The sequence below is a fragment of the Panicum virgatum genome, chromosome 1N, assembly GCF_016808335.1.
Source record: "Panicum virgatum strain AP13 chromosome 1N, P.virgatum_v5, whole genome shotgun sequence".
NCBI lineage: Eukaryota > Viridiplantae > Streptophyta > Magnoliopsida > Poales > Poaceae > Panicum > Panicum virgatum.
The window spans coordinates 1,682,082-1,710,019 of record NC_053145.1 but is presented as its reverse complement, the minus strand read 5'-3'; the positions used below and the strand labels follow the sequence as shown (position 1 = coordinate 1,710,019).

Sequence of the window (27,938 nt, the reverse complement as noted above, 5' to 3'; positions counted from 1 at the left end):
CAAGTGGTCAATTGAGTAGTATTAGTGGTTGATCAGCGCAAGGTCAATTCGTTTCTAAATGAATTTTCAAAATTTATTCCCACCAATTATAGATAAAAATACTATAATCTGTGGGAGTTGGAACAGATTTTGTAGGATATCGTTGACAGAGAATCAACGCCGACGCGACAGAATTGCATGAAAATGAGAAGGATGGGCCATCTGCAATCTAGATTCGGGCCTAGTACGGACGGCCCATGAAAGGACGAAGCTCAAAGTGAATGTATGGGCCGACTGCAAGTTGAAAGGCCCAGAAAACCGAGTGCTGCTGCTCCATTCACTCACCGCCGCTCGCCCGCCGCCCCCGACGACGTCAGCGGCTGCGCCTCTCGCTTCGTCGAGCCCGCTCCTCGCCGGCGTCCGGCGCTCGCTACCAATCGATGGGGGGCGGACGGAAGCGGCGGCGAGACGGCTCGGAAGCGCCTTCCATCCACCCGCGGAACCGGTACGCCGCCGCCGCGCCGGACTTCGCCGCGCTGGCGGAGCTCTACCCGTCCTTCCGCCCTTTCGTCTCCGTCTCCGAGCGCGGCCGCGCGTCCGTCGACTTCACCGACTTCTCCGCCACGCGGGAGCTCACGCGCGTGCTCCTCCTCCACGACCATGGCGTCAACTGGTGTGTGTCCCTGGCTCTTCCTTCAGCCCTTCAACGGAACCCTAACCTATTACAATGCCGAATTTGCTGCTGATTGTAATTTTTAGCTCCAATTTGCTCATAGAATCCCTGAAACAAACAAGCATTGTGGTGCATGAAGTCTGATTACTTCAGTTTCGTATACTTCCAATACTTGTGCGCAACTCTGGTTTTACAAACTACCGATGTTACTCTGAAGTGATAACATAGGAATTTTTTTTAATGTTTTGGAAGAGATCTTCTGGGCTGTCCTGCTAAGGTGCCCACAATAACAAAAGATCCTGATGCTATTGTTTGGGCTGTCCTGCTAAGGTGCCCACAATAAAACAAAACATCCTGATACTATTGTTTGACAATTCTCATAGTGGTCAGATATGACTGAAATGCCTTCACCATGTTATCCATGCTTGCTGCATTCTGCTATATTTCATTATGCTTCTTATGCACATTTTCTGTGCTTAAACATTTCAGTAAATTTTTCGCACTGGTCTTAAAGGGTAGACTGTTTGATGTAGAAATACTTGTATGACCAAAGTGCACACAACCTTGCTTGCAGAAATTATTAGGTAAAATTAAGAAAGGTTTGTTTAAAAGTGTGTGCTGGGCACACTGTTTGCTCTATGGAGGTACTTGTCATGCAATATGGACATATGGTTTATGCCAGACCAATTTTTAAACAGGTTTTTTAATATTATCTACTGTTAGGTGGATTCCAGATGGACAGCTTTGCCCTACTGTTCCAAACAGGTCCAACTACATTCACTGGATCGAGGATCTTCTTTCCTCAAATCTGATACCACCAGTATCCAGCTCAAGTGGGAGGGTGAGGGGCTTTGACATAGGAACTGGTGCCAATTGCATCTACCCTCTCCTTGGTGCATCTTTACTGGGATGGAGCTTTGTTGGGTCTGGTAGGTTTTTGAGCTTCCGCACTACAAGTTCCATTGGCCAAGGAGTCATTGACTAGTTAATTCGAAAGATGTATAAGTGTGCAACTGCCTTTTCTTTGTAGATGTGACTGATGTTGCTCTTGAATGGGCTAAGAAGAATGTGGAGAACAACCCGCAACTAGCAGAGCTAATTGAGATCAGAAATGCAAATGCAGCGTCCTTATCCGCTGAATCTGAAGCTATTGTCAGGGAATCTATCAGGGAAAACGTTTTAGAGCCCGCGGAGGATGTAGCGATGCAAAAGCCACCTGTCCTTGTGGGTGTTGTAAAGGAGAGTGAGAGCTTTGACTTCTGTGTGTGCAATCCTCCATTCTTTGAGAGCATAGAAGAAGCTGGTCTTAACCCAAAAACATCATGTGGTGGGACGGCTGAAGAAATGGTTTGCCCTGGTGGCGAGTTGGCCTTTGTAACACAAATTATTGAAGACAGTGTTTCCCTTAAGAACTCTTTCAGGTGATTCAAAGCTTTCCCTACAATGGCAATGCATGTTATGTCTTTGTGTTCATCTATTTATGATGGTTTTTCTATTTTGTTATTTAGGTGGTTTACATCGATGGTTGGCAGAAAAGCAAACTTAAAGTTATTAATGTCAAAAGCTCGTAAGGCTGGGGCCTCGGTCGTGAAAACTACTGATTTTGTGCAAGGTCAAACAGCTAGATGGGGCCTTGCATGGTCATTCATTGCTCCAAGAAATAAGGTCCTCAGATCTAGTACTCCAGCAAAAAACCACCATTCGTTCATGCTTCAGGTTGGCGTCATGTCACCTTTTGTCCCTTTACCATGTGTCTATTGTTCAGCTTGATAAATTACCCAACTAACACTTGATAACCAAAGGAAAAAAAAAACTTCAGCTCAAATTTTCTCTGTATTTTTGGCTACAACTCGTAGAGCCATAAGTGCCTAGTTTCTCCCTAGTCCCATCATGTAGGTCATTTTTTTAGATAATTAACCATCACATTATCTGTTCTACGAAGCCTCGGGTATCCACCTGTGTTACCCGGACACCTGTGTCTTAATTTTTTTGCCGAGTCGGATACCCCGCACCCGTGTTGGATTCCGACACCCGTGTCGGATTCCAAGTGTTATTTGTCGTGTCCCCAAAAAATCTAACGAATCGGACACCCGCACCCGAGTCGGACACCGACACCCGCACCCGTGTCCATGTAACACTGGTATCCACACTTTTGCATGCTTGATATGTTTAGATTGTTTTATTATTATTTTATTACTTATTTTGTGTAGTTAACATTGAAATAAGGTTGAGGTAAAGTTATTGACGAAGCTCATTTTTTTAAAAAAACTTCCTGTTTACTTCCCCTATTTCTTGAGTGGCTATCTTTCTGTCAGAATTATTGCTCCTCTATTACTATATCCGCACTTTACCTAACCTCTGTTTGCAAATTTCTATTTGGTGTAATGAAATCAGGGCCTTCGACGTGAACATGGTGCATTCCAAGTTCTGAAGTCAATTGAGGCTTTTTTTCTAGCTTCTAAGCTATCATGCAAAATTGATACATTGTCTTTTTCTGTCGATGTAAGTTTCTTTGTTAATATGACCTCCTTGAGATATCCGTGTATTTTTGCATGCTGTTGTCTTGGTAATACTTGCATGAAATATTTGTTTAGGTCACGTTGTCAGATGATCAGACTGAAGCTGCAATATTGCATGGTGATGATTATGCCGGATCTCTAGAAGAGAGCTCTGCAAAGTTAAAAAGTGTTTCTAAGGGAGTATCCTTTCGTATTACGGTATGCTGGCTGCAAATTACGCGTCTTTTACTTGGATAAACTTCTTGTCAAAAATAATTTATTAATGAACTTTTTTATCCTCGTGTAGGTGTTTGAACAAATTCCTGGGACCCTCCTAATTAAAGGTTCATTATTGAATAAAGCATTATCAGGTAGTCCCATGGTCTCTATTTGACTGTTGGCATACATCATGATCCAAACATACTGAAACACCTTTATCTGATTGCTTTTAGATATGACATGTATTTATGCTCTTGGCCATCATGTAGTTTCATGTGTAGGTATTCACCTATCCAATCCAGCTCAAATAGCATGGTGCCTCCATGTTTAGCTCTTTATGTCCTCCCCATCTACTGTATAGAACAGTGGAATCAAATGAACAATCTAATATGCGTAATTCATGACACATGAGATCTGGAATTTATTCTGTTAAACTCTTGCACGTCTGGAATCATGACTTGCTTTTTTTTTGTATTTGTAACGATGCTTTTACTACTCCATGTGCGCTCTATTATAATGAAATCTGTTCATAGAGGCTGAACATGCACCAATAAGATGCCAAATGTACAGGCTGGCATATGAAAACACTGTAGTATGTCTGGTACAACTTTGCCAAGCTGTGCTGGGGCGATAGTCATGAAATGGTCCTGCAGAATAGTTGCCTATCCAGTAAAGAGGGAGTGGCAGTGGTACTGATGTCTGGCTGGCTCTTGCATATGGCATGTCACTGGCTGTAGACAGACGCTAGTGGCTAATCCCACGATGGAGACATAAATGACACTAGGGTTCCTTAGGGACCAATTTGAGCTGTTGGTCTGTAGGAGGCAGAGCCTGTAGATCCGGATCATATGACATTTGGTTATTCAAGTCCTTTTGTTATCGACTGTCTTTGCTATTGAGGGTGCAATTATTCAGGTTGCTGAACAAAGTTAACAAATCTATATAATAGGACAAGCCAGCTAGGTTCTCTATCATGGTTGAATAGAACATCCTTTTTTTTTGCTTTTGTAATTATTCTTCTGTATTTGTTTCAGGAAGCTGAAACTGCTACAGAATGCACTTTTCCTGTGCACTATATGCATATGCATAGAGACAGTCACATAGATTACATATTTACATTGAGCTCATAACTGTTATACCAATGGGCTCTCTTCAGAACCTAAATGAGCACTCAGTTAGAAATCCTGAGCCGAACAACACTACTAGGATATTTTGGATGTGTTGTCCGATGGCTCTGTTGCTTATTAGTGAGACACACAAGGGTTGGTTGGTTTTGTGTGGTGACAAGGACACTTGTCTTCGCCCCTTTTTTTCTGCAGGTACCTTCTCATCATCATTCTCTGAGCTGGAGGATACGTTAAGGATGGAATGTCTCAGTAAGACGCGATAGTTCAAGGTCCTTAATTATGAGCTTTAATCAGACGGATGTATCAGCTGCCTCTGCACGGATAATTCTTTTGGGTGCCAAGGAACATGCGAGAGGAAATCATGAGACAACAACAGCTTAACCAGAAGCCGCAAACAGAAATGCTTAGCTGTGATGGAAACTCGCACTTGCACTGCAGGGAGTCATTGCTGCTCACATCGTTTCTTGATGTGCGCTGATAGCAAGGTTGTGAAAATACCAGCTACAGTGACTGGTGTGCTGGCCTTATTTCTTACTCCTGGATTTGGAGAACGACTTGACAACGCCAACGATGGGAGTCTTGCTTTCAAGATCCTTCCACATCACGCACAATAAACCCTCTGAACACATCGAGTGAATGACAAAATAGAACACCGATGATTGGTACAAACCAGATATCTGGCACACTGCATTTGTTGCACGGCTTCCCAGGTCAATGATCTGAACTTGAGTGAACGGGACAGTGCAAGAAACTGCTGCTGTGAAATTGATGAGTTTGTGAAACATGTTTGTAGTACAACGGTTCTATACCTGCTGCCAGCAGCAGAGTTTAATGTAATTGTCCATACACTCGGCGGCATTGTTCAACTGTACGGTACCTTGATCCCTTTTTGCTGATGTCCTGTGTGGTTTTGTGATACACAAGGCAGCGTGGTCTGTTGGCTCATCACCTTATGAGACGTCAGACATTGGGAATTTTTCTTATTTCTTTGAAACAAGAAAGTCTCAATTGTTTGAAAGGAAAACAAAAATAATATAATCTTCACCATCTCCACAGGGCACCGGCCAAACGACGCGTGTGGCACTCCATCGCCATTCCGCCTAATATCTGTACACTTCGTTAAAAATTAACACCGGGAAATGATCTTAGAAGTTTTTTTTTTATTTTCATATATTAACGTTGACACCCTTAGAAGCAACTCCTACTCAAGAGTACAAAGAAAAAGAAGACAAATGCATGGTATAACTTGGTCTGCCCTCCGTCAAAAGTTTGTACAAATGTATGCTGCATTTGCCTCTAGATTTGTTTTTTCTTTTCTCAGAGTGGCTACCCAGGTCAATGCTTTGAACTTCAGTGAACCGGACAGGTGACAGTGACTTGAAAAGTGATGAGTTTTTTCTGGATACATGATCACACTGCTCAGCATTGTTCAAGTGTGCGGTGCCCTTGATCTTTTGTTGTTGGTGGTCTGTGCAAATTCTGTGTCTTTCCAAGACCTGAACGTTATGGTTTTCTTGCTTTTCAGCGATGAATCTTTTCGAATTCGTCCTGATTCCAAATCGCAAGGGCTTTTTTTTTTTTGCTCTCCATTCAGTATTTCAATCTCTTTACCACGTTAGTAATTGTAACGCAATCACGAAACAATAAAGCTGTGGGTCTCTCTCTCACTCAATCATCACAGAGACCGTAACGACGCCGACATGGATTCACTTGGCCAATGGCCTTGTTTGGTTGGTGCTAGATTTCTAGCACCAATGAATAGTAAATAACTTTGACTGTTAATTATAGTGTCAAACAAAGCCAGTTTACAAAATCAACTTCAGAATCCCGCGCTAGTGATCCTGAAGAATCTAATGAGTCCTTTGACCGCGCGATTAGAGGATGGTTACTGTAGCATCACTATATCAAATCATCGATTAATTACCGTCATTAGATTCGTCGCGAAAAATTACACTCATCCCTAAAAAGGTTTTGCAATTTGACTTCATTTAATACTTCATGCATGCGAGATTCTTTTTTCGGAGTGTGTGCGTGCTAGAAAACTAGCATTGCCAAACAAGGCCAATGGAGAGGAGGAGCACGAGGGCCATTCACGCCCGTGTATACCGGATCCAACCGTCCATCCGCGCTGGCCCCACGCGTCATAGTCCCACCACCAGCGCCTGCCTCCCTCCCAGTTCCTCGTATGCGCCGCCCTCCCCTATAAATATCCCCTCCCCTTGCCGAGTCCACGGATCGAGTCGATAAGATCGAGCTCGGGGAGGTTGGGGCGCAGGAAAAAAAAATCATCTCCAATCTCCAACCAAACTAACCCTAGCAGCAGCCGGCGGTTAGGGTTTCGAGCGAGATGGCGGCGGCGGCGAGGCAGCGCGGGACGGTGAAGTGGTTCAACGACACCAAGGGCTTCGGCTTCATCTCCCCCGAGGACGGCAGCGAGGACCTCTTCGTCCACCAGTCGTCCATCAAGTCGGAGGGCTTCCGCTCCCTCGTCGAGGGCGAGGAGGTCGAGTTCTCCGTCTCGGAGGGCGACGACGGCCGCACCAAGGCCGTCGACGTCACCGGCCCCGACGGATCCTTCGTCAAGGGCGGCTCCGGCGGCGGCGGGGGCGGGGGCGGCTTCGGATCTCGCGGCGGGGCCGGATCTGGCGGCGGCGGCCGCAGCTACGGCGGCAGCTGGGGCGGCGGGAGGAGATCCGGCCCCGGCGGCGGTGGCGGCGGCGGCGGCGCGTGCTACAAGTGCGGGGAGCCCGGCCACATGGCCAGGGACTGCCCCACCGCCGACGGAGGCGGCGGATACGGCGGGGGAGGCTACGGTGGCGGCGGCGGCGGCGGCGGCGGCTGCTTTAAGTGCGGGGAGCCTGGCCACATGGCCAGGGACTGCTCCAGCGGCGGAGGAGGCTATGGAGGTGGCGGCTACGGAGGAGGCGGCGGCGGTGCCTGCTACAACTGCGGCCAGACCGGCCACATGGCGAGGGACTGCGGCTCCGGCGGCGGCGGCGGCGGCCGCTTCGGAGGTGGCGGCGGCGGCGGCGGCGACCGCTCCTGCTACAACTGCGGCCAGAGCGGCCACATGGCGAGGGACTGCACCGCGTGAGATCGGGCCGGATCACGCCACGCCACTACCCGGTGGTGTAGCCTCCCCATAGATCTCGCCTAAGCCTCTCACTGTGTCTCGTTCGTCGGAGCATCGCTTTAGTTTTGCCGATCTGGGCCCGAGCGCCCGCCTCCTTGCTATAGAGGAGCCCAGCCGCCTTTTTTTCTTCTTTCGTTTCGCTTTTCATCTTGGATTCGGTTCGTAGGGGAACTGCCGCTCAGGTTATCATCGTGTGCTTGGTGCTTTTGCTGGTCGTTGGTCGTTGTCGTCGTCGTCGTTAAGGTTAAGAAGGACATCAAGAAGTGAGATGGATTGGTTTTGTGTTGCTTGAGGAGATGACAAGATCTGCCTCCTTTTTTTGTGGTTTGCTGCTCCTGATGGAAAAGATTATTATTATTACTATTATCCTCGATTAATCCTACCCTTGCGCGGCACTGTGTTTGTGATTCTCTCCATTTGCTTGCATGATTTGAGGACTGGTTTGTGATATGCGTGGGCAATGTCTGTGGCACTGGTGGTTAGATCACTGGTTGTTGGATCCTCCAGTTCTTGTGTGGTACGGAATTGCTGCTACTCATTCATCTCCCTGGAGGTGGATGTGAATGTGATGAACTGATGATGCTGTGCCTTTGCAATTGCAACAACAAGATGTGGTTTTGTTTTGTTGTGGTTACAGTGCTGGAGAAAGAAGAAGAAAAGGGCGTGGGAGGCTTCTGCTGCTCATGGCGTGCGTGCGGTTCAACTTTTTCGCTTTCGCTGCATCATGGAATCTGGGTGACACGGGTGTCAGTTGAGCCATGGCTGCCTGCCTGCTGTCATGTTCTCTTCTGCCTTCTGTCTGGGGGGCTTTACTCAAGTCTTGACCCTGTGATGACTCTGCTACTGCTGGTACTAGTTTGGCTTGTTGCCCTGCATGATCCATTCCGCCACGGTGCCATCAGCTGCATGATCCATTCCACCGCCATCTACCATAGCGCTCTGTTCTTGAAGCTCAGCCCAGTTTGGGTCCTAGAGCATCTCCAGCAGATAGGATGATGCTCCACTGTCAATGGCCATTGTGATTTATCAATTGTTGCCTTGATAGGTTTTCAAAAAAAAAAATGTTGCCCTTGATATTCCTCTTGCTAAAGCATAAGATTTGTGCCTAGTTGCACAGATATTTGAGTTCATTTCAGGGTTGACATACTGCTGGATGCCCGGCTTAGATTTATGTTTCCATCGCTTTGTCAGGTGTCTCCAAATCGTAGTGGACGTATGATTTACACTCAGAAAAATTAAGCGGTCAGATGCCTGTCTCCTGTTCACAGTTTTTCTTTTATCTATGCACCACGGATGCGCATCTATAGAGCAAATAGTGCCTGCGAACCACTCGTTATTCCTTTTCCGGTACATTGTATCATTTAAATTTGAAATGAATTCACATCAAATGGTGCACACTAGTAGAGTATCTTTCAAAAAAAGATTTCGACGGGCTTTCCTTATAACAAAAAGAAATTGTGGATGGAGGTAATCGGTAAAGGCAGGTTGGTCAGCAGCCTGGCTTGCTATAAATGGAGGTGGTGGTGGCGCTGTGACAGCGAGCGAGCTGGCCGTCGGCGCCGCCCAGCAGCAGGAGGGTTAAAATATCCGACCGGTTACCGGTAACCGCCGGGCTCCGGCTCCGGTTTACCGGACCGGTTTGATCGGTTACCAATAGAAACCGGTCAAATTTAAATTTGAATTCAAATGGCGTAGTTCAACCGGTTCGTACCGGTATACTGGCCGGTTAGACCGGTTTACCAGCCGGTTTGACTGGTAACCGGTTAAATTCAATTTTTTTCTTTTTTGGTTTAAATTCAAATGCCCGCAAAGTATACTAAATAAATGTTTGTATAACATATTTTAGTCTAAATGAACCCTCCAACCCTCTTTTGTACTACTTTTACATTGTATTTGTATATTTTTGCATGCACATTTTTTATTTAACTTCAAATCCCCGCAAACTATACTAAATGAATGAATTTTGAAGAAAATTTGACACCATTAGATTCGTCGCACCTTGAAGTATTTTTAGAAATTTTTTTAAGAATTTTTCATTTTTTAAATTTAAATTTTGAATTTGGACCGGTTACCGACGTTTTGGTGAACCTTGAGCAGCAGCAGGAGACTGGACTGGAGGGGGAGGGCCGCGTGTCAGGCGCGGCCATGTGCCGGTACCTGGCGGAGGAGAGGCCACGGCGGCGATGGCAGGAGGCGACAGTCATGTGTCCCGTGGGTCGTCCGGCGTCCCGGCTTTCCCCACCCTCCCGCGCCCTGGCGCCGCTGTCCCCTCCGTCCGCTGCCTCCGTGACCCCGTCGTCTTGTGAGCCGAGGCCGAGCTGCTGCTGCTGCTGCCCTGCCGTGCTGATCACCCACCCAGTGCTCTAGCGGGTTCGGCTTCGGTCGGATCCCCGTTCCGCGCCGAGGACCCATTGCCCATGGCTACTCCCTTGTACTACTCGTCTGTTAGATATAGATTCTTCTCTTTTCTACGGAGTACCAGCTAGAAGTATTGCGCAGGACTGATTTTTTAAGTTCGAATGACATCGGCTGTTTGAGGCTAATTAAAAAATTAAACATAAGCTAACTATAAAGTTCGTTGCATAGGCCAGAGCTAATTTACGAGGCAGAAATCCAATTAATTCATAATTAGCACATATTTAGTGTAGGACAGCGTGTATAAATCAAGGGCTAATTACGTCTAATGAATTCGTCTCACGAATTAGCCTTCATTTATGTAATCGCTTTTATAATTAATTTTTATTTAATACTTCTAATTTGGATCCAAATATCCCTTAATCAGCTAGCTAGAGGGAAAGGAAAAAAAAAGGGCATATTGGGAAAGGATATATGCTCGCCTCGCCTCGTTTTTTCTTTTTTTTTTCTTTTCTTTTCATGCACGGAGGCGCATTGCATTCGCATCTTCTATATATGTATATATATCTGCTGGCAGCTACACTACACATACACAAGATGACATGCAACGCAAGCGAATCGATCGCCGCCCCGGGTGGACGCGTGATGAATCTGTGCCCGATCGCCGGGCCAGATTATATTCCGAGTCCTCCCATCCATCCCATTCCCAACCAATTTGTGAGACCCCTCTCCATCATTTGCTTCCCGAGTTGCGGTGCCAGATCGCCATGGCTACATCCTCTCTGTTCCTGCCGTGTGGGACCCAGATGTCATTCACGCTTCTGCCACCGATTCTCTTTCATTTCTTTTTGAGTTTTTTTTTGAGTGGGGGCCAGCGGCACAGGCGCGCAGCCGGGGTGGGTCTCGTCCGTCTTGGTCGGTCGTGGGCTCCATCTACTCTGCAGCCCGCCGCCGTCTGGGCCCCCAACAACCCCCAATCCCCTCCGTCTCCTATCCAATCCAAATCCACCACCACCTCCTCTCTTCGTCACCGTCTCGCTCCCCTCAATCTTCTCCGTCGTCAGGGATGGCGGCGACCGCGCTGCTGGCGGGCTCGCCGTGGCTGCGCCTCCGCCTCCGCCCGGACGCGCCCGCGCGCCGCCCCTTCGCCCGCCACATCCACCTCCGCCGGGCCCTCTCCTCCCGCGCCCGCGCCTCCGCCTCCGCCTCCGACCCCGTCCGCGTCCGCTTCGCGCCCTCGCCCACGGGCAACCTCCACGTCGGCGGCGCCCGCACCGCGCTCTTCAACTACCTCTTCGCGCGCTCCAACGGCGGCCGCTTCGTGCTCCGCGTCGAGGACACCGACCTCGAGCGCTCCACCAGGAGGTCCGAGGAGGCCGTCCTCGCCGACCTCGCGTGGCTCGGCCTCCAGTGGGACGAAGGTCGCACCGCTTTCCGCCGCGCCTCCACGACCCCGAAACTCTTCTAGTCTAGTTAGTAGTACGAGCCTAGCTTTGCGCTGATTCATTTCGACTTCCGTGGCCTGCGGTTGGGGCGCTGACTTAACTAGATTAGCACTTCGTAGATTTAGTCCGTGACTCGCACAGCGACTCTTAACGCTGCTATCACATTTATCTGCTGCTAGACACGTCTGGTGCGGTGGCTTCAGGAGTCGACCTTAAATTGAATTCTGTAGCCGCAGAGGGTTAGTTTGTTCGGTAATTGGTAAATTGGTCGATGGCTTGGAAGCTTTAAGAAACATTTCCTGCAAAGCGTATGCTCCAAAGCTAGATATGCTAATTTCACTCTATAAAACCGATGCTACGTACTGCAATGGTATAGGAAATGACTGCTCCTCTGTGTATTTGGTTAGGTCCGGATGTTGGCGGGGAGTTTGGGCCCTATCGCCAGTCAGAGCGGAATTCACTGTACAAGGAGTACGCCGAGAAGCTTTTAGACTCCGGCGCAGTTTACCGCTGCTTTTGCTCCAACGAGGTATCTTTCTCCTCTTGCATGACTTGAATGATACAAGTGCTATAAAGTGCAGCTGATTTCCACGACCTCAGCTTCCATTTCATAATTGTTGTCTTTACTTCAGGAACTTGAGCAAATGAAGGAATTCGCAAAGCAGAGGCAACTTCCTCCTGTGTACATGGGCAAGTGGGCAACCGCTTCAGACGTTGAAGTGGAGCAGGAGCTAGAGAAAGGGACACCTTACACTTATCGGTTCCGTGTGCCAAAGGAAGGGTCGTTGAAAATTAATGACCTTATTCGTGGCGAGGTAATAGTCAAGTTCCAGAACATAAATCTCTGGCACTACATTGCATCACTGATAATTGCATATTGTCAAAAGTACTATACGTGAACTGATCAGCGGATAGTTTCATAAAGGTCAGTTGGAACCTAGACACGCTTGGTGACTTTGTGATTATGAGAAGCAATGGACAACCTGTGTATAACTTCTGTGTGACAGTTGACGATGCTACCATGCAAATCTCTCATGTTATTAGGTAAGAAGGAAAAGCAATCTTGTTGCAATATTTCTTTTGAATGGTCTAGCAGACTAGCACCCTTGTAATGTCTTCTTTACCATGTTTTCTTACAGAGCTGAAGAGCATTTACCAAACACACTGCGGCAAGCTCTAATTTATAAAGTAATTTCCTCTACCTGCTTTTATCTTCTATATATATCATGGTCTGTACTCTTAACCCTTTAACAGCAATCTCAACATAAATATGCATGCTGTAATGTTATGATCCACTACAGGCTCTCGGATTCCCAATGCCTTCATTTGCCCATGTGTCACTTATTCTGGCACCTGACAAAAGCAAACTGTCGAAACGTCATGGAGCTACTTCTGTTGGGCAGGTAACTACCTGATCGTTTACAAGGCCACTTGTTTATCTGCGTTTCTGTTTATTTGGTTGACGGCCATGCTCTTTGTTTTCTTCACTATTCATTTGTCTTTATTGCTGCTGGTTGTGATTATTTCCAATCTCGCATATTTGCCAACATTGACTCCTTCTAAATGGTATGTAACAAAACACAAAGCTTCTTTTTATTTGGACAGTATAAAGAGATGGGCTATCTACCTCAGGCAATGGTAAATTATTTAGCACTACTGGGCTGGGGTGATGGGACTGAAAATGAGTTCTTCACTATTGATGATCTAGGTTAGTTCTGAATAATTCATTCTATAATTTTACTTATTTTTTCTTCTTCTAGAAAGGTCAATGATCACCTGTTCAGTAATTCATTCTTATTTTTTGGTGCTGTTCTTGATTTGCAGTTGAAAAATTCACTATCAATCGTGTCAATAAAAGCGGAGCAGTCTTTGATGCAATGAAATTAAAGTAAGATACTATTTGCCAAGTTTCTATTTGTTGAGGATTTTGCGACAGAGCTGTCAGGATCATAAGCTTGATATATTCAGCGGAACTGATTTAACCTAGGAGTTTGCCGCACTTAATCTTTGGTAACTTCAATTCATATAATCAGGTTTTGATCATATGAGAACTATGATTAGGACAAACTTGCTTGGAGTTCATGGACTCTTAAATAAGCTGCCTGAGAGTACCTCCAGAAACCTGGATGTCACATGAGTTTAACTGGACAGTTAGAGAGCAGCAAGATTCTAGAGTCACTTTGACGGTATTGAACCAGTTGATTCATAAGCTGGTTGAATAGTACGAGATTAAAGATATGCCCAAAGCAGATTTTGTTGTCTGTTGAAGCACAACACATTGAACCATACACTAATATTGACCCATATCCTTCACTTATTGCTACATTTTTTATCTCTCTGTTCAGTATTGCCTTTAAAAGGTTCAATCTCTTTGTGCTTCACCAGTATATTTTCATACTGAACTTCTGTACTTTTCTAGATGGATGAATGGTCAACATCTAAGATCATTTCCAACAGATGAACTCATCAAGGCTTTTGAAGATCGGTGGAAGGACACCGGCATTCTCCAGGAGTCTGAAAGTGGTTTTGCAAAGGTAAAAAAAATGTTGTCTGTTTTTTTTGGCTCTCCTGTGCACATGGGGTCTCTCTATATTGGAAGTACATATTAAAGGGTCACATATGCCAAAGCATCCAGAACATTGTTTGATACCAGTAGCAGTTCTTTTTAGCAATTGCAATGGTAAGCACAATAATGTTGCAAAGAAGAGGATAATTAGGATTTTATGATATCGGAAAAATTACATCTTAGGGAATAAGCTAATTTTGATATACACAATTATTCAGGAAGCTGCCGAGCTTTTGAAGGATGGTATTGATCTGATAACAGAGGCTGATGCAGCTCTTACAAATTTGTTGTCATATCCCCTTCACGCTACTTTAAGCAGGTCCGTAAAACAATATACTGGATTAAATTTATGGACTTGTGGTTCCTATTTTATTCCCTACAACTTGCACATGGTTGGCAATGTTGTCATCTTGGTAAATTGCTATGATGAGTTATTTGTTGTGCTGGGCCAGCGTCACTAATTATGTACTAGTATTCTTCAGTGATGAAGCTAAACCTGTGGTGCAAGACAAGATTTCTGAGGTTGCTTTGGGTCTTATTTCTGCGTATGATAGCGGTGAACTTACACAAGCACTAGCTGAGGGCCGTGATGGTTGGCAGAAGTGGGTGAAAGGTTTTGGCAAGGCTCTCAAAAGAAAGGTCTGTTGTGACTCTATAATGTCTTTTCCCCCCCCTTCTGTTGTGCTTTTTGACTTTGTGTACCATTGGATCGGAGACTTCTGTAAGTGAGTAAGTGACCTCTCTCACCTGAACAATGATGCCAAAAATCATGAAATTGCAGGAGAATCATTTGATGCAAACCTTGGCAGAAAGTCGTAGCAAGCTTTCGTACTTAACATCAAACTTATTTATAGTGAATGTTTGACACGCTTTATCTTTTGTTGTATCCATTTGTGACCAGGGCAAAGGGCTGTTTATGCCGCTCCGAGTACTGTTGACGGGGAAGCTTCATGGGCCTGACATGGGTGCCAGCATAGCCCTTATACATAAAGCTGGCATCTGTGGAGCAGTGACGCCTCAGTCGAATTTCATAACTCTAGATGAGCGGTTTAGGATCCTCAAGGAGGTTGACTGGGAGTCGTTGGTTAAGGAGGAGTCGCCTTCTGAATCAGCCATCCCCGCTGCTTCATAGATCATAGATCGTGCTTGTAGGTGTTCTTATCAATCTGTGGCGGGTTTTGTTTTTGTAGTTTTGAGCCAGAGGAGTTTTGCCCATTTTTTTTTCTGTATTTTGGCTGCCTAGAGGCTCCAGCCAGTGGCAGCAGTTCGGTGGTTAATAATGTGGAATTTTGATCTTATTGGTTTGATGCTGTAATGGACAATATCGAATGATTAGATGATGATGATCTTGTTTTCTGAATGGATATTCGTATGCCAAGCCCCTTTTTTTTGGTGCTGTTCCTAAACATGCAAGAGAACTGCTTTGGAAGACTTTTAGTTCAAAATCGAATTACTTTCAGTTCAACATTTTCATGGAATTTATATAGTTACCGTGTTCGTCGCAAGAGCTAAGCATTGTCCCTCTCATCTCGATCTCGGTGCACCATGCTTATGAAACCAAACTACGCATCAGATGGTTAAAAGGGTTATACTGATGGGCAGAATGCTGGACGGGAGAAAAGTGTCCCAAAATATGCCAATTTTGCCCGTCTCATCGCATCCATTCATCCTAATGTTCTAGACCCTTCGTCCTTATTTTCTTCCTCTTGACATAGAGCACCATTTTCTGCCACCTCGTCACTCTACTCCCGATTATCTCCATCGACATTTAAAGTTTAGATCATTGATCTTGAGTTATCCTCACTCATTTTGTTGTACCTTAGACCAATCTCACTAGAAGTTTCAACATGAGTTTCATAAATATTAAATAACATATTACATCAGCAGTTCTGCTAATTTGGTAGTATCATTATGTGAAGAGATTAGAAAGAGTTTTATAAGATGAGAGAAAAGTTTCATGCTATAAAACTCAAGCCAACACAGTTACCAAGTTCTCAAGTTTGCTAATACTTTTTTTAAATGTTATATACTCGTTGGATACATGGATTTCAATTTCTAGATACGGAATTACGGATAGATAGCTCTTAAACCCCCGTAAAACCTTGGTTAGTCTAAGTCTAGTGCTTGGAGAAGCGTGCCAGGCTACCCAATTTGCTTCGAGCCAATTTCCGCAGGGAACCTTTTGCGCTCTCACGGGATCCTCCCAGCGAAAACCTCGCCGCCGCCGCCGCCGCTTCGGGCCCCAAACCCTAGGCATGGCGTCCTCGATACTCTCCGACTGCTCCTCCGCCCGCCTCCTCCCTCTCCGCCGCGCGCTCCTCCCGCAGCGGGTGCCCCGCAGCCGCCCCTGCCCCGCTCTAGCTTCCTCCAGGCGCCTCTTCGCCGCCGCCCGACCCCACCTGCTCCCGCGCCCGCCCCGCATGGATTCGGTCCCCCCCGCCGCCGCCTCTTCCGCCGAGTCAGGTGCGCGCCCTCACGGCCTCACTCACGCTCACTTCGGATGATGTTTCCACGCCCGGACGCTTACATGCTAGTGTGCACTGTCTTCTCTCGAATTTTGGGCTCCGCGAGATGAAACCTTTAGATAGGTTTTGCTGGCGTGAGAGATTTATCTGATGCTAAAGATGAAACAGTGAATGTATTCCGTAGCGACAAGTGAAATGATCAGCATAGTTCTGGCATGTGTAACATTCAAATCTTACTCCACTTTGTGTTACCCTGATTCTATGTTTTCTTTTATTCATTGTGACATGCAGCAACTGTCTCAGCCGATGCATCTGCCAAAGTGATTGATGGGAAGTTAGTGGCAAAGCAAGTAAGAGAGGAAATAGCTGTTGAGGTCAGCAGGATGAAGGACGCGATCGGCATAGTGCCTGGCCTGGCAGTCATTCTTGTTGGATCGAGGAAGGATTCTCAAACTTATGTGCGAAACAAGAAGAAAGCATGTGAGGCGGTTGGTATAAAGTCGTATGAGGTCAACTTGCCAGAGGACAGCTCTGAGGAGGAGGTTATCAAGCACATAGCGAGCTTTAACAGTGACCCATCTGTGCATGGCATCTTGGTTCAGCTGCCCTTACCTCGGGTGAGTTTGTGATTGTCGCTACTCTATTGGCTACTATAACTATAACCGACAAAATAGGAGTCAAGAATTGCCTTTTGCCTCCTAGCAACTGCCAACTGGAATATTCGGGTTTTATGAATGTTAATGATTATCTGCCTAGACATTGTATGACATAGTAGCGGGTAACATGTTTTATGCATACTATATCTTGTTAAGCTTCTCGAGTGGTAGAGTTTTGTAACGGAGCCCCAAATGTACTCTGTGCAGATTCTTGGACTTTGTTATGTATTTGTGCGCTATTAGATGCTACATGAGTTGCAGTTGCAAAGAGAACATTCTGAATGCTTGTAGTATCAATAAGTACATGGATTTCATCAACCAATCGACATTTCTGTTGTGCAGCATATGAACGATGAGAACATTTTGAATGCTGTCAGTATTGAAAAGGACGTCGATGGCTTTCATCCCCTGAACATTGGACGACTTGCAATGCAAGGCCGAGATCCATTTTTTGTTCCTTGCACCCCAAAAGGATGTATGGAGTTGCTGCACAGATATGGAGTCGAAATAAAAGGGAAGAGAGCTGTCGTAATTGGAAGAAGCAATATTGTTGGAATGCCTGCTGCTCTGTTGTTGCAAGTATGGACTGATTCTTCTTTATTTCTAATACTTGGAGCAACTTTTTTGTGGTGTTTGATTAATGTATCTTTATATGATTATCAGAAAGCAAATGCAACTGTCAGCATTGTGCATTCACAAACTAAGAACCCTGAGGAAATAACAAGACAGGCGGACATAGTCATTGCAGCTGTCGGAGTTGCAAACTTGGTCAGAGGGAATTGGATAAAACCTGGAGCAGCTATTATTGATGTTGGCATCAACCCAGTTGATGTAAGACACCCTTTTTAAATAATTACTAGTACCATTTTTCAATTTTATGTTATTTCTATGCTTTTTATGGTTTGCGTGTCTCTTTTTGGGTTTTATCTCTAGTAGTCTAGTTCACCCCTACTTGCTTGGGGGACTAAAAGACTTTTTGTTGTTCTGTATACCTTTTTCTGTGCCTGTTCATTTAATGATAAAGAAATCCATTGGCTTTAACTGGATGCATATTTCTAAATGGAAGCACAAGACTGTATCAGCCACCTTCAACTGAAAAATCCCAATTCTAGATGCCCCCTTGAATTTCACTATATTGGTGTGACCTACATGCCGGTGCACCTGCTATTTTCTTTTAAAGAAAATTTCTAGCAAGTTACTGGTTGCACCTAGCACCCTTGTTTGTATTACATTTGGTTCAGAAGATATGCATAACTTTTAAAATCATAGAACTACAGTGTTTTTTCGTGGGGAAAGGGGGAGGGCGCGGCGAAGGTGGTTTTCCACCCTCTTCCTGTCATTGATCAAATCCGGAAAGGGCCTACTTATTTTTGTGGTCCCCGATTCAGAATTCATTTATTAATACTGAAATTGGCTTCTTAAATTTATGAGCCCCATGTTAGAGTGTTCCAGGTGACATTTCTTCATATTGTATTATATGCTTGTGCAGCATGTGGTGATCAATCAATTATTACTCTTTATATTGATTTGTCTTATCCATGAGCTTGGTTCTGTATGTTATCCTGTAAATGTCATCTGCATCTTTCAGTGGCTATTGTCACTTTTCCTAGACCTTTGTGACTTCATATTGCTTTTCTTGCTTGATATACTCATTAGTGATTTGGAATGCTGCAGGACCCTGAGTGCCCTCGGGGTTATAGGCTCGTCGGAGATGTCTGTTATGAGGAGGCCTCCAAGGTTGCTGGAGCTATCACACCGGTTCCTGGTGGTGTTGGGCCGATGACAATTGCAATGCTTTTGTCAAACACTCTTGAGTCTGCTAAAAGAATCCACAAATTTTAAATAACTGCAGAATCCAACAGAAAGAAGTTGGGGATGTGCACCTAACATTTGATGTAGACTACAAGCTAAGGTTTTGCTCAACTGTTTTATGCGCCTTCTGTTGGACCAGAAAAGTGCAACTGGAGCCCTAAAAAAATAATTTTTGACACACATGAGATTGTATCCTGGCCTGGTACAGTATTGTATTTGATAATGTGACATGGAACCATATTATTCTTGTCACCTGTGGAATTCAGGTGAATCTGAGATGTCAGTAAGTTGAGGTGCCAGTAAGCTGGGATGAAATTGCTGCATGCATCAGACCAGACAGCAAAATTTGTTTCCATGCCTTGTTTAGGTACCTGTGACCGACTGGTGGGTGCCACTGTCGATGTGGGATAATGCTGACAAGCGCTCCAATCTAATCTGTCCAGTTGGATCCTGTATTTTATTAGCTGTCTGCACCCATTTTTTAATGTGTGGTACACTGCACTGCACACACATGATGGTGTATTTGGTTCTTCCCAACTGCTCCCTCTTCACAGCTGGATGGAGTTTGCTGTTTGTTATGAGGGTTGTGTTTAGTTCCAAAATTTATTTCTCCAAACTTCACTATTCACCTATCACATTAAATCTCTTGCCTCATGCATGGAGCATTAAATGTAGGTAAATAAAAAACTAATTGTATATTTTTGATGTACACGACGAGCAGTGGCGGACCGGATATGCCTTGGCATACCTAAATTCTCGGCCCACCTAGTAAAAAAATTATGATCCCAATTTCCAGCCCAAGCCCAACCAGCAGCCAATAGGCTACAACTCACCACCCGGCTCCGTCCCCTCCCATCGCCTCTGTCCCTGCTTCGATCGTCCAACGCCGCCAGCGCCAGACACTGGGGCGACGCCGGCGCCTGCTCCGGCGACCGGCGCGCCACCCCGCCGCCGGGAAGGGGTCTCCTTCGGTCCTCCCCCTCGCTTCCCCTCAGGCAGCGCCTCCCCCGTACGTTCTCCCAAATTCCCCATCCGGTACCCCAACCCTACAATCGCGGGCCATGGCGCCTCTCTGCACTTCTGCAGATCTGATGCCACTCCTCCGTGTAGGCCGTCGCCCCCGGCTACCTTGCAGGCCGGCACCCCCTGCTGCTTGGAGGCTAGCGCCCTGTGCAGCCTTGCTCGCTGCTCCCTAATTCTGCCTGAACCGCTGATGAAGGAGTGAAGGTTTGTTCAAATATCGCTATTCTAATTTTTATTCTATATGGCTTCAGTCAAAATTAAGAAAAGAAATAAGTTGGATGATACTTTTGTAGATAACTGTCTTGTCATATTCATTGAGCGGGATATTTCTTTGAGGTGGATGGAAATGACATAATCGAGACTTTCATGAGCATTAGAAATCGTAGACTAGATAAATAGCTTTTTTTGTTCATATGAACTAGTATATTTTAAGTATTTGTATTATAATTTATGCAATTTTGGTATTTAACTGTTGAATTTAAGATTTGGAATGTAATTTATGTGCTTGGTAACCGAATTCCTCAGTGAAATTTAAATTTTATTACAGAATCATATATGAATCATACCGAATTGCAAGTGGAAAAAAAAACCGTGGCATACCCTTTTTGAAATCCTAGGTTCGCCACTGACGACGAGACGAATCTTTTGAGCCTAGTTAGGTCATGGTAGGACAATAATTACCACAAACAAACGAAAAGCGCTACAGTGTGCTACAGTATCCGATGTGGCCCTTTTTATCACCATTTTACGGATCTAAACACAGCCGAGAAATGTTTGTCATGTGAATTGCCAGTACTACAATTTTGGATGAAATGGCATGTACGAATTGTGCGTAGTAGCGCTTGGTCTATTCATCAATGCAACAACCAAATGCATGCTATGTTTATCTTGTACTAGTAAACTGCCCGTGCTAACGCCACAGACAAATTGCATACTTACAAAATAAGCACGGGTTCTAAATTTCCCATCATCACCAACCACAAGTCCATAACTGGAGTTTTTACAAGCATCATCAAACCAGGAGAGTACATCATTTACACAGTTTAATTTCATAGTATCGTTTGGATCCTTAATATCCTAGGATAGGACAGCAGAGAACCTAAGCCCTCTCACAGATTTGTTTCCTTGAATAGAGTCACCAGATATGCTTCCAGAGCTGCCTGTAGGGTAAGCACTGAATGACGCTGAAAACAGCTCTAAAAATGCAGATAAGTCTGCAAAATTACAACAGGAGGTTGAGAACAGAGAACAAAGCCAGCTAAAGAACTGATTTGCAGACAAAGCCATTTGAAACCCAAAGTTGGCTGTTCTAAATGAAACTTTCAGTAATTAGCACTCAGTTTAATATTCCAACATCACAATGCATTGCAGAGACTCAAAGATGATTTACTCAAGACCAGTTTAATATTTCGGAATGTAGTTTTGGATCCAGTTGCTGAATACATGCTGGACAAGACCAGCTATAGAACCAAAAGGCAAACATAGGATGCACAAGGAACAAACAAAAGCATATGGATCTACACTACCACAGGACATTTTAGCTTACCTGTATCACTGATTTTTCTAATGGCCATGTTCATGGCATCAGCCACATAGATGTTACCCCTGTCATCCACTGTAAATCCCTTTGGATGGTTCATCCTTGCCTCTCGAACCTTCCCATCAACATGACCAGGAAATCCTTCTGGGGAACCAGCAACAAGCTTGGGCCTGCTATCTACAATGTTCAGCCCAAATTTAGGAGATGAGATAAATCTTGTGTGGCTCAAAATCATCTGCTGGTAAATGAAACACGGACTAACATTTCAATGACTTAGAAAAAATGTGATAGAAAAGATACAGATAGCAGGTGATAAGTATTGCAGGTGACAGAAAAAATGTGACAGAAAAGATACATATATCAGGTGAAAAGATACAGAAAAAATGCCGAGATGAGTAAGGGGAATGACATTATCATAATAGATAGGGGTCAATAATGTCAAGAATATAAGGGCAGTATTGAGTAATCTCGACTATTACACATACATATAAGGGCAGAAAGGAAAAGTGTGTAACATGTGCACTTCAACATTGGACACTTACCTTTGCAAGTTTTTGCTTGGGATGGAGAGCTGACCAACATAAATGTACTTCCAGTCTTAACAGATAATATCTAGGAACATACCCAAGCCGCATGGATTTATCAATGCAATCCCTACAAAATCAATGCAGAGATTCCACCACCGTTCTTATCTTCCAAATAACATCTGCAAAATGACCATAAGAGGAGCAGATGATCAGATACACAGATTTTGTGCATAGATGCTACTTCTAGTGTCACACGCTTATTAATGCAAAAGGCAAACAAATACCTAGCATCGTTCAATCAGTTTCTGAAACAAACTAGTTCTCTGGACATGAACACCAAAAATGTATATGCATTACCAGGACTTAACTGCATCAATCAGATCCAATTATATGGCCGCAGAGCTGGTTCTTGAGTCCAAACTATAAAGAAAGCATTGAGGATTACCAGAATTTGCCCCCGAGTAACTCCATGCATCACTTGATTCCATCTTGAATGTCAAAGGCCTGGCTCTATCTCTTCGTCCAGTAACCTGCGAGAGGGGTTAAAGCTCCAGAAATATGAGTAAATGTGCAGTGCTGAAACCATGTATCTCCAGAAAACAAAGCACATTGTTTGTTTGTCACTGTCAAATGTAGAGCCAAGATACAAAACAACACTGGAAAAAATTTAGAATTTAGATGCTTGATGCGCTAACAAATTGAGCATAAACAAACTAATTCATCCCAACAATCTAATTTGAGCCACCCATATGTAAAAGATAACTAAATTTAAAAAGCTTTCTAGCATGACTTTGGCATTTGAGTCTGAATATTGCGTGTGGTTTTGAACATACAGTCATATATATCTAGTCTTCCATATAAACTGAAGTGAATTAAACATGGATTCTATATACTTCTAAGACTGAACTCGACTCAGGGTTCCATGTATGTATGTTCTCCATGCAGTACAGCACTTGCTTTGAAGCCAAAGTTCAGTCTTACCTTTGTATCAATACTTGAATCATTACTTGAAAATAAATTAATATGATTTGTCTGATTCCCACATGTTTATGAAGAATAGAACCTGATAGGGATCACCTTCAGTCAAATTCGTTAAAATTAGCCTAATACTTAAATCGTTAAGGTAGCCTAATACTTAACTAACACATGTCCACAAACCTATACAAACTCCGATCACTTCATATGCTATGTTCTCACCCTCTCTATCAAAATCAATCCATAGCACCAGCCTCTGGCACCTCCTAGCTTCTTCTTCCAAAGTATGTTTTATAGCCTGCTTGTCCTGCATTTTGAAGGAACAAATTCATGCATAGAATTCAAGTTTAAATAAACCAAAATGTTACACTAACGTCATGGCATGCCACGGTTGATATCTATGAAGAAAATAATCTCAATATGTGCACAATATGTAAGTCACGGATCCTATACCAAGAAACAGAATAGTAGATTCATGCTTCATTTATCAAGCCAATCTCAAAAGAAAGAATACGTGAATCAACTGGAGAGCCTAATTCTAATGCAATTGCGAGATCACCATTTCAGTTCAGCTAGAAATGCCCTAAACATTGAAACTGTTTATTGCAGCAGAACCTGCAATCTTGGGGAGAACGACCAAACAAATCCAGGAAAAAAAAACACCAACACAAGTGGTCTGCGACTGCAAGCCACCACAACGTCGGCCTTGATCCCTAAATCCAATCAAGGGGCTATGGTTCCAACTTTCAATGGTGTTTTTGTTCAGAATCATACTATGCTTCCTCTCCTCATCTTTCTCTGGCCCTGAAACTATTAACACAAGTCTTAATCCTCTGCACAAACGGAGTTTGCCAGAAAATGATCTAATTCGCGTTATATTTGTCAAACCTGGCAAGGTGACGACCTTTTTGAGATTGACGATGTTCTGGTGATGCAGCTTCTCATCGCCAGACCAATCAAGAACTCAGATCCCTTCTAGCACTCTAGCTGCAGTGAGTTGTAACACAAAACGACACGGATTTATGAGATTTGCAACAGCTATATCTTAAAACTCCTAATAACACATTGAAAATGGTATAGTATTTGTAGCTGAGTAGCTGGCTAACCATACCTTAGAAAGATAGAGTGATATTAAGCATCTCCCATGTAAGTTCCAAATTGATCCTGACCTGTAGAGAATCCAAAAGGTAAGAAGATAATTAGAGAATGCAATATGAAAATGCATTAACTGGACAGAAATGATACCATGCTCTAGCAATCTCATGAGCAAACAAACCTTGAAATTAACCTTGATAATTGAAGCATATGTTTTTAGTCCCTCCTATTATCTACTGGTGAGATATGGCAACAAGATGAAACATTCACTTTAATTCGAATACTCAAAGAAAATGTAGCTATAACTCTATTAAACTTAATATTTATAGATTGATCTCATGTAAAGTTTTCTGAAGTTAAGCAGAACAATATTTCACTAAGCACATCTTGTGTTCAAAGTAACCATCCTCCAAAGTTGTTTTTTCAAGGCTCCATCAATAAATGGGAAACTTAAAACCTGATGCATTACCATTACAAATGCAGCAATTATGCTACGGTTTATAGTAGCATGGATTCATGAATCAAATGGCAATCCGGATATGTTAAACAACTGAAACTAATATAGTAATTATATGAAAAGAAAAAGAGCGAGCAATAGGTGGAATTTCTGTATTACCTGATGAAGGCAGCCTCTGCACGCAACCTGACGGCTTTCTAGCATAAAGAACGGAGAGGCCGCAAACCCATCATCAGTGGCAGTAGCGCAAGCACCAGGAGGCACGGCGGGCAGCGTTGTCGATGGGAGCCCAAGCGGATCAGGCCTGCTGCCCCTCACCACGGCACGAATCTGCGGCCATAGCCCAGGAGCTGGCGCCGACAACAGGGAGAAGGCCACCCCGGGCTCAGAGACGACGGATCCGGGACAGGGGGCGGCGGATCTGGCGATTGACCACCAGAGGCGGCCAGCGGGCGCGACCTTGACGACGTTGGCGCTGACGGGCAGGGGAAGCGGGGGAAGAAGGGAGTGGAGGAAGGGGATAGGAGGAGCGCCTCGAGGCTGACTTCAGCCAGGCTGCTGGTCGCCGGCGCCGCCTCCGGGATGGGGACCTCTCGAATTCCAGCAAGGCGTTGTGGACGCGCACGCCGCACTGCAGGCCGTCCGGCCCGCACGCCGGGCGCGGAGCCTTCCCCCGCCCCTGAAGGCGGCGTGGCCGCTCCGCACGCCCCACGCGGCTGCGGCGGACCCGGAGGCCGAAGGCGCGCGCGTCAGGGTGGAGGGTGCAGCCAGCGCGGTTGAGGTCCCCCGCGGCCGAAGCGGAGGTGGCCGGGTTGACCGCGGCCTCCCGCCGGCCGAAGCGGAGGCGGCCGGGTTCACCGTGGCGGCGGACGGAGGCGCCGCTGTAAGATCAAGAACACCGACTAGAGGGGGGGGTGAATAGGCGGTTTAAAAACTAAAATCAATAACACTAGAGAAATTTAATTAGTAACAAAGGAAAGCCCTATGTTATGCTACTACTATCTCTAGATGGGTTTGCAACCTAGGGTGACAAGATACAAATCAAGCTCTAGTAAAGTAAATTGCTCAAAGTAAAACAACAATTAAAGTGAGCACGAGAAGTAACCAAGCTTGACACAAGAGTTTATCCCGTGGTGTCGATGACTTGCCGGTCACCCCTAATCCACGTTGAGGTGGATTCCAAGAATCAACCGCTCATTTATCAAGAACCTCTTGATCTTGAGCCGGCTTGAATCAAGAAACCACTCCACACCTTGATTCCACTAGAGTTGCTCTTCACCACTCCGGTGAGGTGAGCACAAAACCTCTCACAACCGAAATCGGGGCTCCTCAACAATCTCCTTGGAGGTGCTCCACGAAATCCTCTTCTCCAAGCCGTCTAGGGAGCGGCAACTCCCAAGAGTAACAAGTTGATGACGCTTGCTTGAAGTTTTCCTAATGCCACAAAGTTCAAACTCTTGATGCAATGCACTAGGAAGCTCTCACACTCTCAAGAATGCAATCTCTAAGCAAGTGTGTGTGTGAGAGGGATGCCTTAGCTCTAATGTGTCAAGAATGCTGTCCAAATGGCCAAGAGACCCTCCCAATGGCCGGGCATTGGGTATATATAGACACCCCTCAAAAAACTAGCCGTTACACTCTTTTCTGCGAAGTCGCGGACCGTCCGCGTTTCAAAAACCAGACTGTCCGCCGTTATAAACCAGTGAGTCAGAGTGCAATAAATGCATGTCAGAACTAGCCGTTAAGCCCTGGCGGACCGTCCGCGCCCCAGTGGCGGACCGTCCGCAGTTAAGAGTTCCAACCCACCAGAGACAAACATCGTCTCTGGAACAATTTTGAGATTAGCCTGCAGACCGTCCGCGCATCAGGAGCGGACCATCCGCAGTTTAACTTTTGAGCCCAAACCAGAGAAACATCCTCTCTGGTACAAACCTGAGATTAGCCGGCGGACCGTCCGCGCCCCATGGGCGGACTGTCCGCCGTTCAACTTTGAAGCTCACACCAGACAGACCCTTTCTGGTACACATTTGAAAAACAGTGGCGGACCGTCCGCCCACCTGGGCCGGATCGTCTGCGAGCCCACCAGAGACTCTGCAGGCTCTCTGGAACGGTCGCGGACTATCCGCCCCACTGGTGCGGACTGTCCGCCGTTACTCAGTCAGCTTTCAAACTTAGTCTTTTTCAAATCTTTTCAAAACGCCGTTAGCCCTCATGCATGCAACTAGACATTTTGAGCAAAATGGCACTAAAGACCCGTCAAGCATGAGTACACAACCCCTCTTGATAGTACGGCTATCTATCCAACAAATCCGGTCACTTTTCATCCACTAAACGCCTTGTGACCGGTAAAATACAAAAGCCCTATTTTATACCTTTGCCTTGAGCTCGAGCTTTGCTCATCATCTCCAAAACTTCATACGCTCACAATCAAATCTCTTTCATCCGTGGATCAACCTATACTCATTATCTCAACTGAAATCATTAATCCACAAATCGTTGTCATTAATTATCAAAACTCGAATTAGGGGCCTAGATGCTTTCAATCTCCCCCTTTTTGGTAATTGATGACAACACTTAATTTTGGAGTGATAAAAGTTTTCAAGTCAACTTTATACGCTAGGCATAAGGTGGACTTGGAATTGAACTTTGGAAGAACTTACTCATTTTCATGAAAATTTCAGAATATGGTATGAATAAATTCACCAAGTTCGATGAGTAGAGAGAACTCCCCCTTGATATGTGCATATAAATTTGCATGAATATCAAGTACACATATATATTTGAAACTTTTGACGGAGTTTTCCCTACAAGTGGAAATCGAGGCATACAAGATACAAGATATATATGATATGAACTTTAGCATGGTTAGCACAACCTCACAACCACAAGATGAACATAAATAGATAAGAGTAGCATAAACTAACATAGTTCATCACATAATACAAACCAAATGTTCAAATCCAAACACAAGTCTCAAATAGAGTTCATGAAAGACACAAATAAAACTTGAGAGGCAAGCGGAAGCTGAAAACGAATGATCTCCATAAGAAGTCCATGAGCTCCCCCTAGATCCAAGCACTCCAAAGCTCCTTCTCCCCCTTTGGCATCAATTGCCAAGAAAGTCAAACGGCTGGTGGAGGAGGTGGCGGTGGGTAGAACGGCTGGTGCGGGTAGAACTCTGGAGGCGGCACTGGAGCCGGAAATACCGAGTAGAAGTGATCCGAAAATCCAGTGAAGGCTGTGCTGAAGGCATCAAAGCGCTGCTCTAGCTGCTCCTGTCTCTGCTCAAACTGCTCAAACTGCTCAGAAGAGGGCAAATCCTCAAAACGTGAGTCAAGAGCTGCTATATCTGAGTGTAAACTCTCATGAAACCCCTGTTAGCCATCATGGGCT

At 45.1% G+C, this 27,938-nt stretch overlaps 4 protein-coding genes and 2 long non-coding RNA genes across 10 annotated transcripts; 5 read left to right on the top strand and 1 right to left on the bottom strand.

The window, feature by feature from the left end:
- Nucleotides 1-309: 309 nt before the first annotated feature.
- On the top strand, nt 310-5,416 carry LOC120654471 (RNA N6-adenosine-methyltransferase mettl16-like). 4 transcript variants are annotated; one of them, XM_039932006.1, is made up of 8 exons: nt 311-652; nt 1,376-1,581; nt 1,683-2,073; nt 2,161-2,368; nt 3,047-3,154; nt 3,247-3,369; nt 3,458-3,521; nt 4,404-4,643. In XM_039932006.1, the coding sequence occupies exons 1-8, from the start codon at nt 420-422 to the stop codon at nt 4,409-4,411; spliced, it is 1,341 nt and encodes a 446-aa protein (XP_039787940.1). In that variant the 5' UTR covers nt 311-419; the 3' UTR covers nt 4,412-4,643. The 4 variants fall into 4 exon arrangements, with proteins under 4 accessions (XP_039787941.1, XP_039787940.1, XP_039787939.1 ...); XM_039932005.1 differs by lacking the exon at nt 4,404-4,643 and adding an exon at nt 4,689-5,416 and having other exon boundaries at nt 312-652; XM_039932008.1 differs by lacking the exon at nt 4,404-4,643 and adding an exon at nt 4,689-5,416 and having other exon boundaries at nt 523-652; nt 1,387-1,581.
- A 1,299-nt stretch (nt 5,417-6,715) lies between these two features.
- Nucleotides 6,716-8,024, top strand: LOC120654470 (glycine-rich protein 2-like). Its single transcript, XM_039932004.1, has one exon. It carries the CDS (start codon nt 6,844-6,846, stop codon nt 7,588-7,590), a length of 747 nt encoding a protein of 248 aa, XP_039787938.1. The 5' UTR covers nt 6,716-6,843; the 3' UTR covers nt 7,591-8,024.
- Nucleotides 8,025-10,931: 2,907 nt separating this feature from the next.
- On the top strand, nt 10,932-15,361 carry LOC120654468 (glutamate--tRNA ligase, chloroplastic/mitochondrial-like). The gene is made up of 12 exons (XM_039932002.1): nt 10,932-11,405; nt 11,837-11,958; nt 12,062-12,244; nt 12,355-12,473; nt 12,569-12,617; nt 12,731-12,832; nt 13,035-13,137; nt 13,254-13,317; nt 13,849-13,963; nt 14,214-14,314; nt 14,478-14,634; nt 14,897-15,361. Exons 1-12 carry the CDS (start codon nt 11,051-11,053, stop codon nt 15,125-15,127), a joined length of 1,701 nt encoding a protein of 566 aa, XP_039787936.1. The 5' UTR covers nt 10,932-11,050; the 3' UTR covers nt 15,128-15,361.
- A 779-nt stretch (nt 15,362-16,140) lies between these two features.
- LOC120654469 (bifunctional protein FolD 4, chloroplastic-like) lies at nt 16,141-19,258 on the top strand. Its single transcript, XM_039932003.1, has 5 exons — nt 16,141-16,458; nt 16,752-17,077; nt 17,459-17,695; nt 17,780-17,947; nt 18,791-19,258. The coding sequence occupies exons 1-5, from the start codon at nt 16,251-16,253 to the stop codon at nt 18,956-18,958; spliced, it is 1,107 nt and encodes a 368-aa protein (XP_039787937.1). The 5' UTR covers nt 16,141-16,250; the 3' UTR covers nt 18,959-19,258.
- Nucleotides 19,259-19,828: 570 nt separating this feature from the next.
- LOC120653896 lies at nt 19,829-20,468 on the top strand. The gene is made up of 3 exons (XR_005666888.1): nt 19,829-19,937; nt 20,039-20,155; nt 20,245-20,468. It is a non-coding gene; the product is annotated as an uncharacterized LOC120653896 (long non-coding RNA).
- A 1,036-nt stretch (nt 20,469-21,504) lies between these two features.
- Nucleotides 21,505-23,376, bottom strand: LOC120654467. Of its 2 annotated transcripts, XR_005667075.1 has the most exons (5): nt 23,177-23,362; nt 23,000-23,081; nt 22,376-22,548; nt 22,034-22,197; nt 21,505-21,668 (listed from the first exon to the last, which is right to left on the bottom strand). It is a non-coding gene; the product is annotated as an uncharacterized LOC120654467 (long non-coding RNA). The 2 variants fall into 2 exon arrangements; XR_005667074.1 differs by having other exon boundaries at nt 22,376-23,081; nt 23,177-23,376.
- Nucleotides 23,377-27,938: the final 4,562 nt, after the last annotated feature.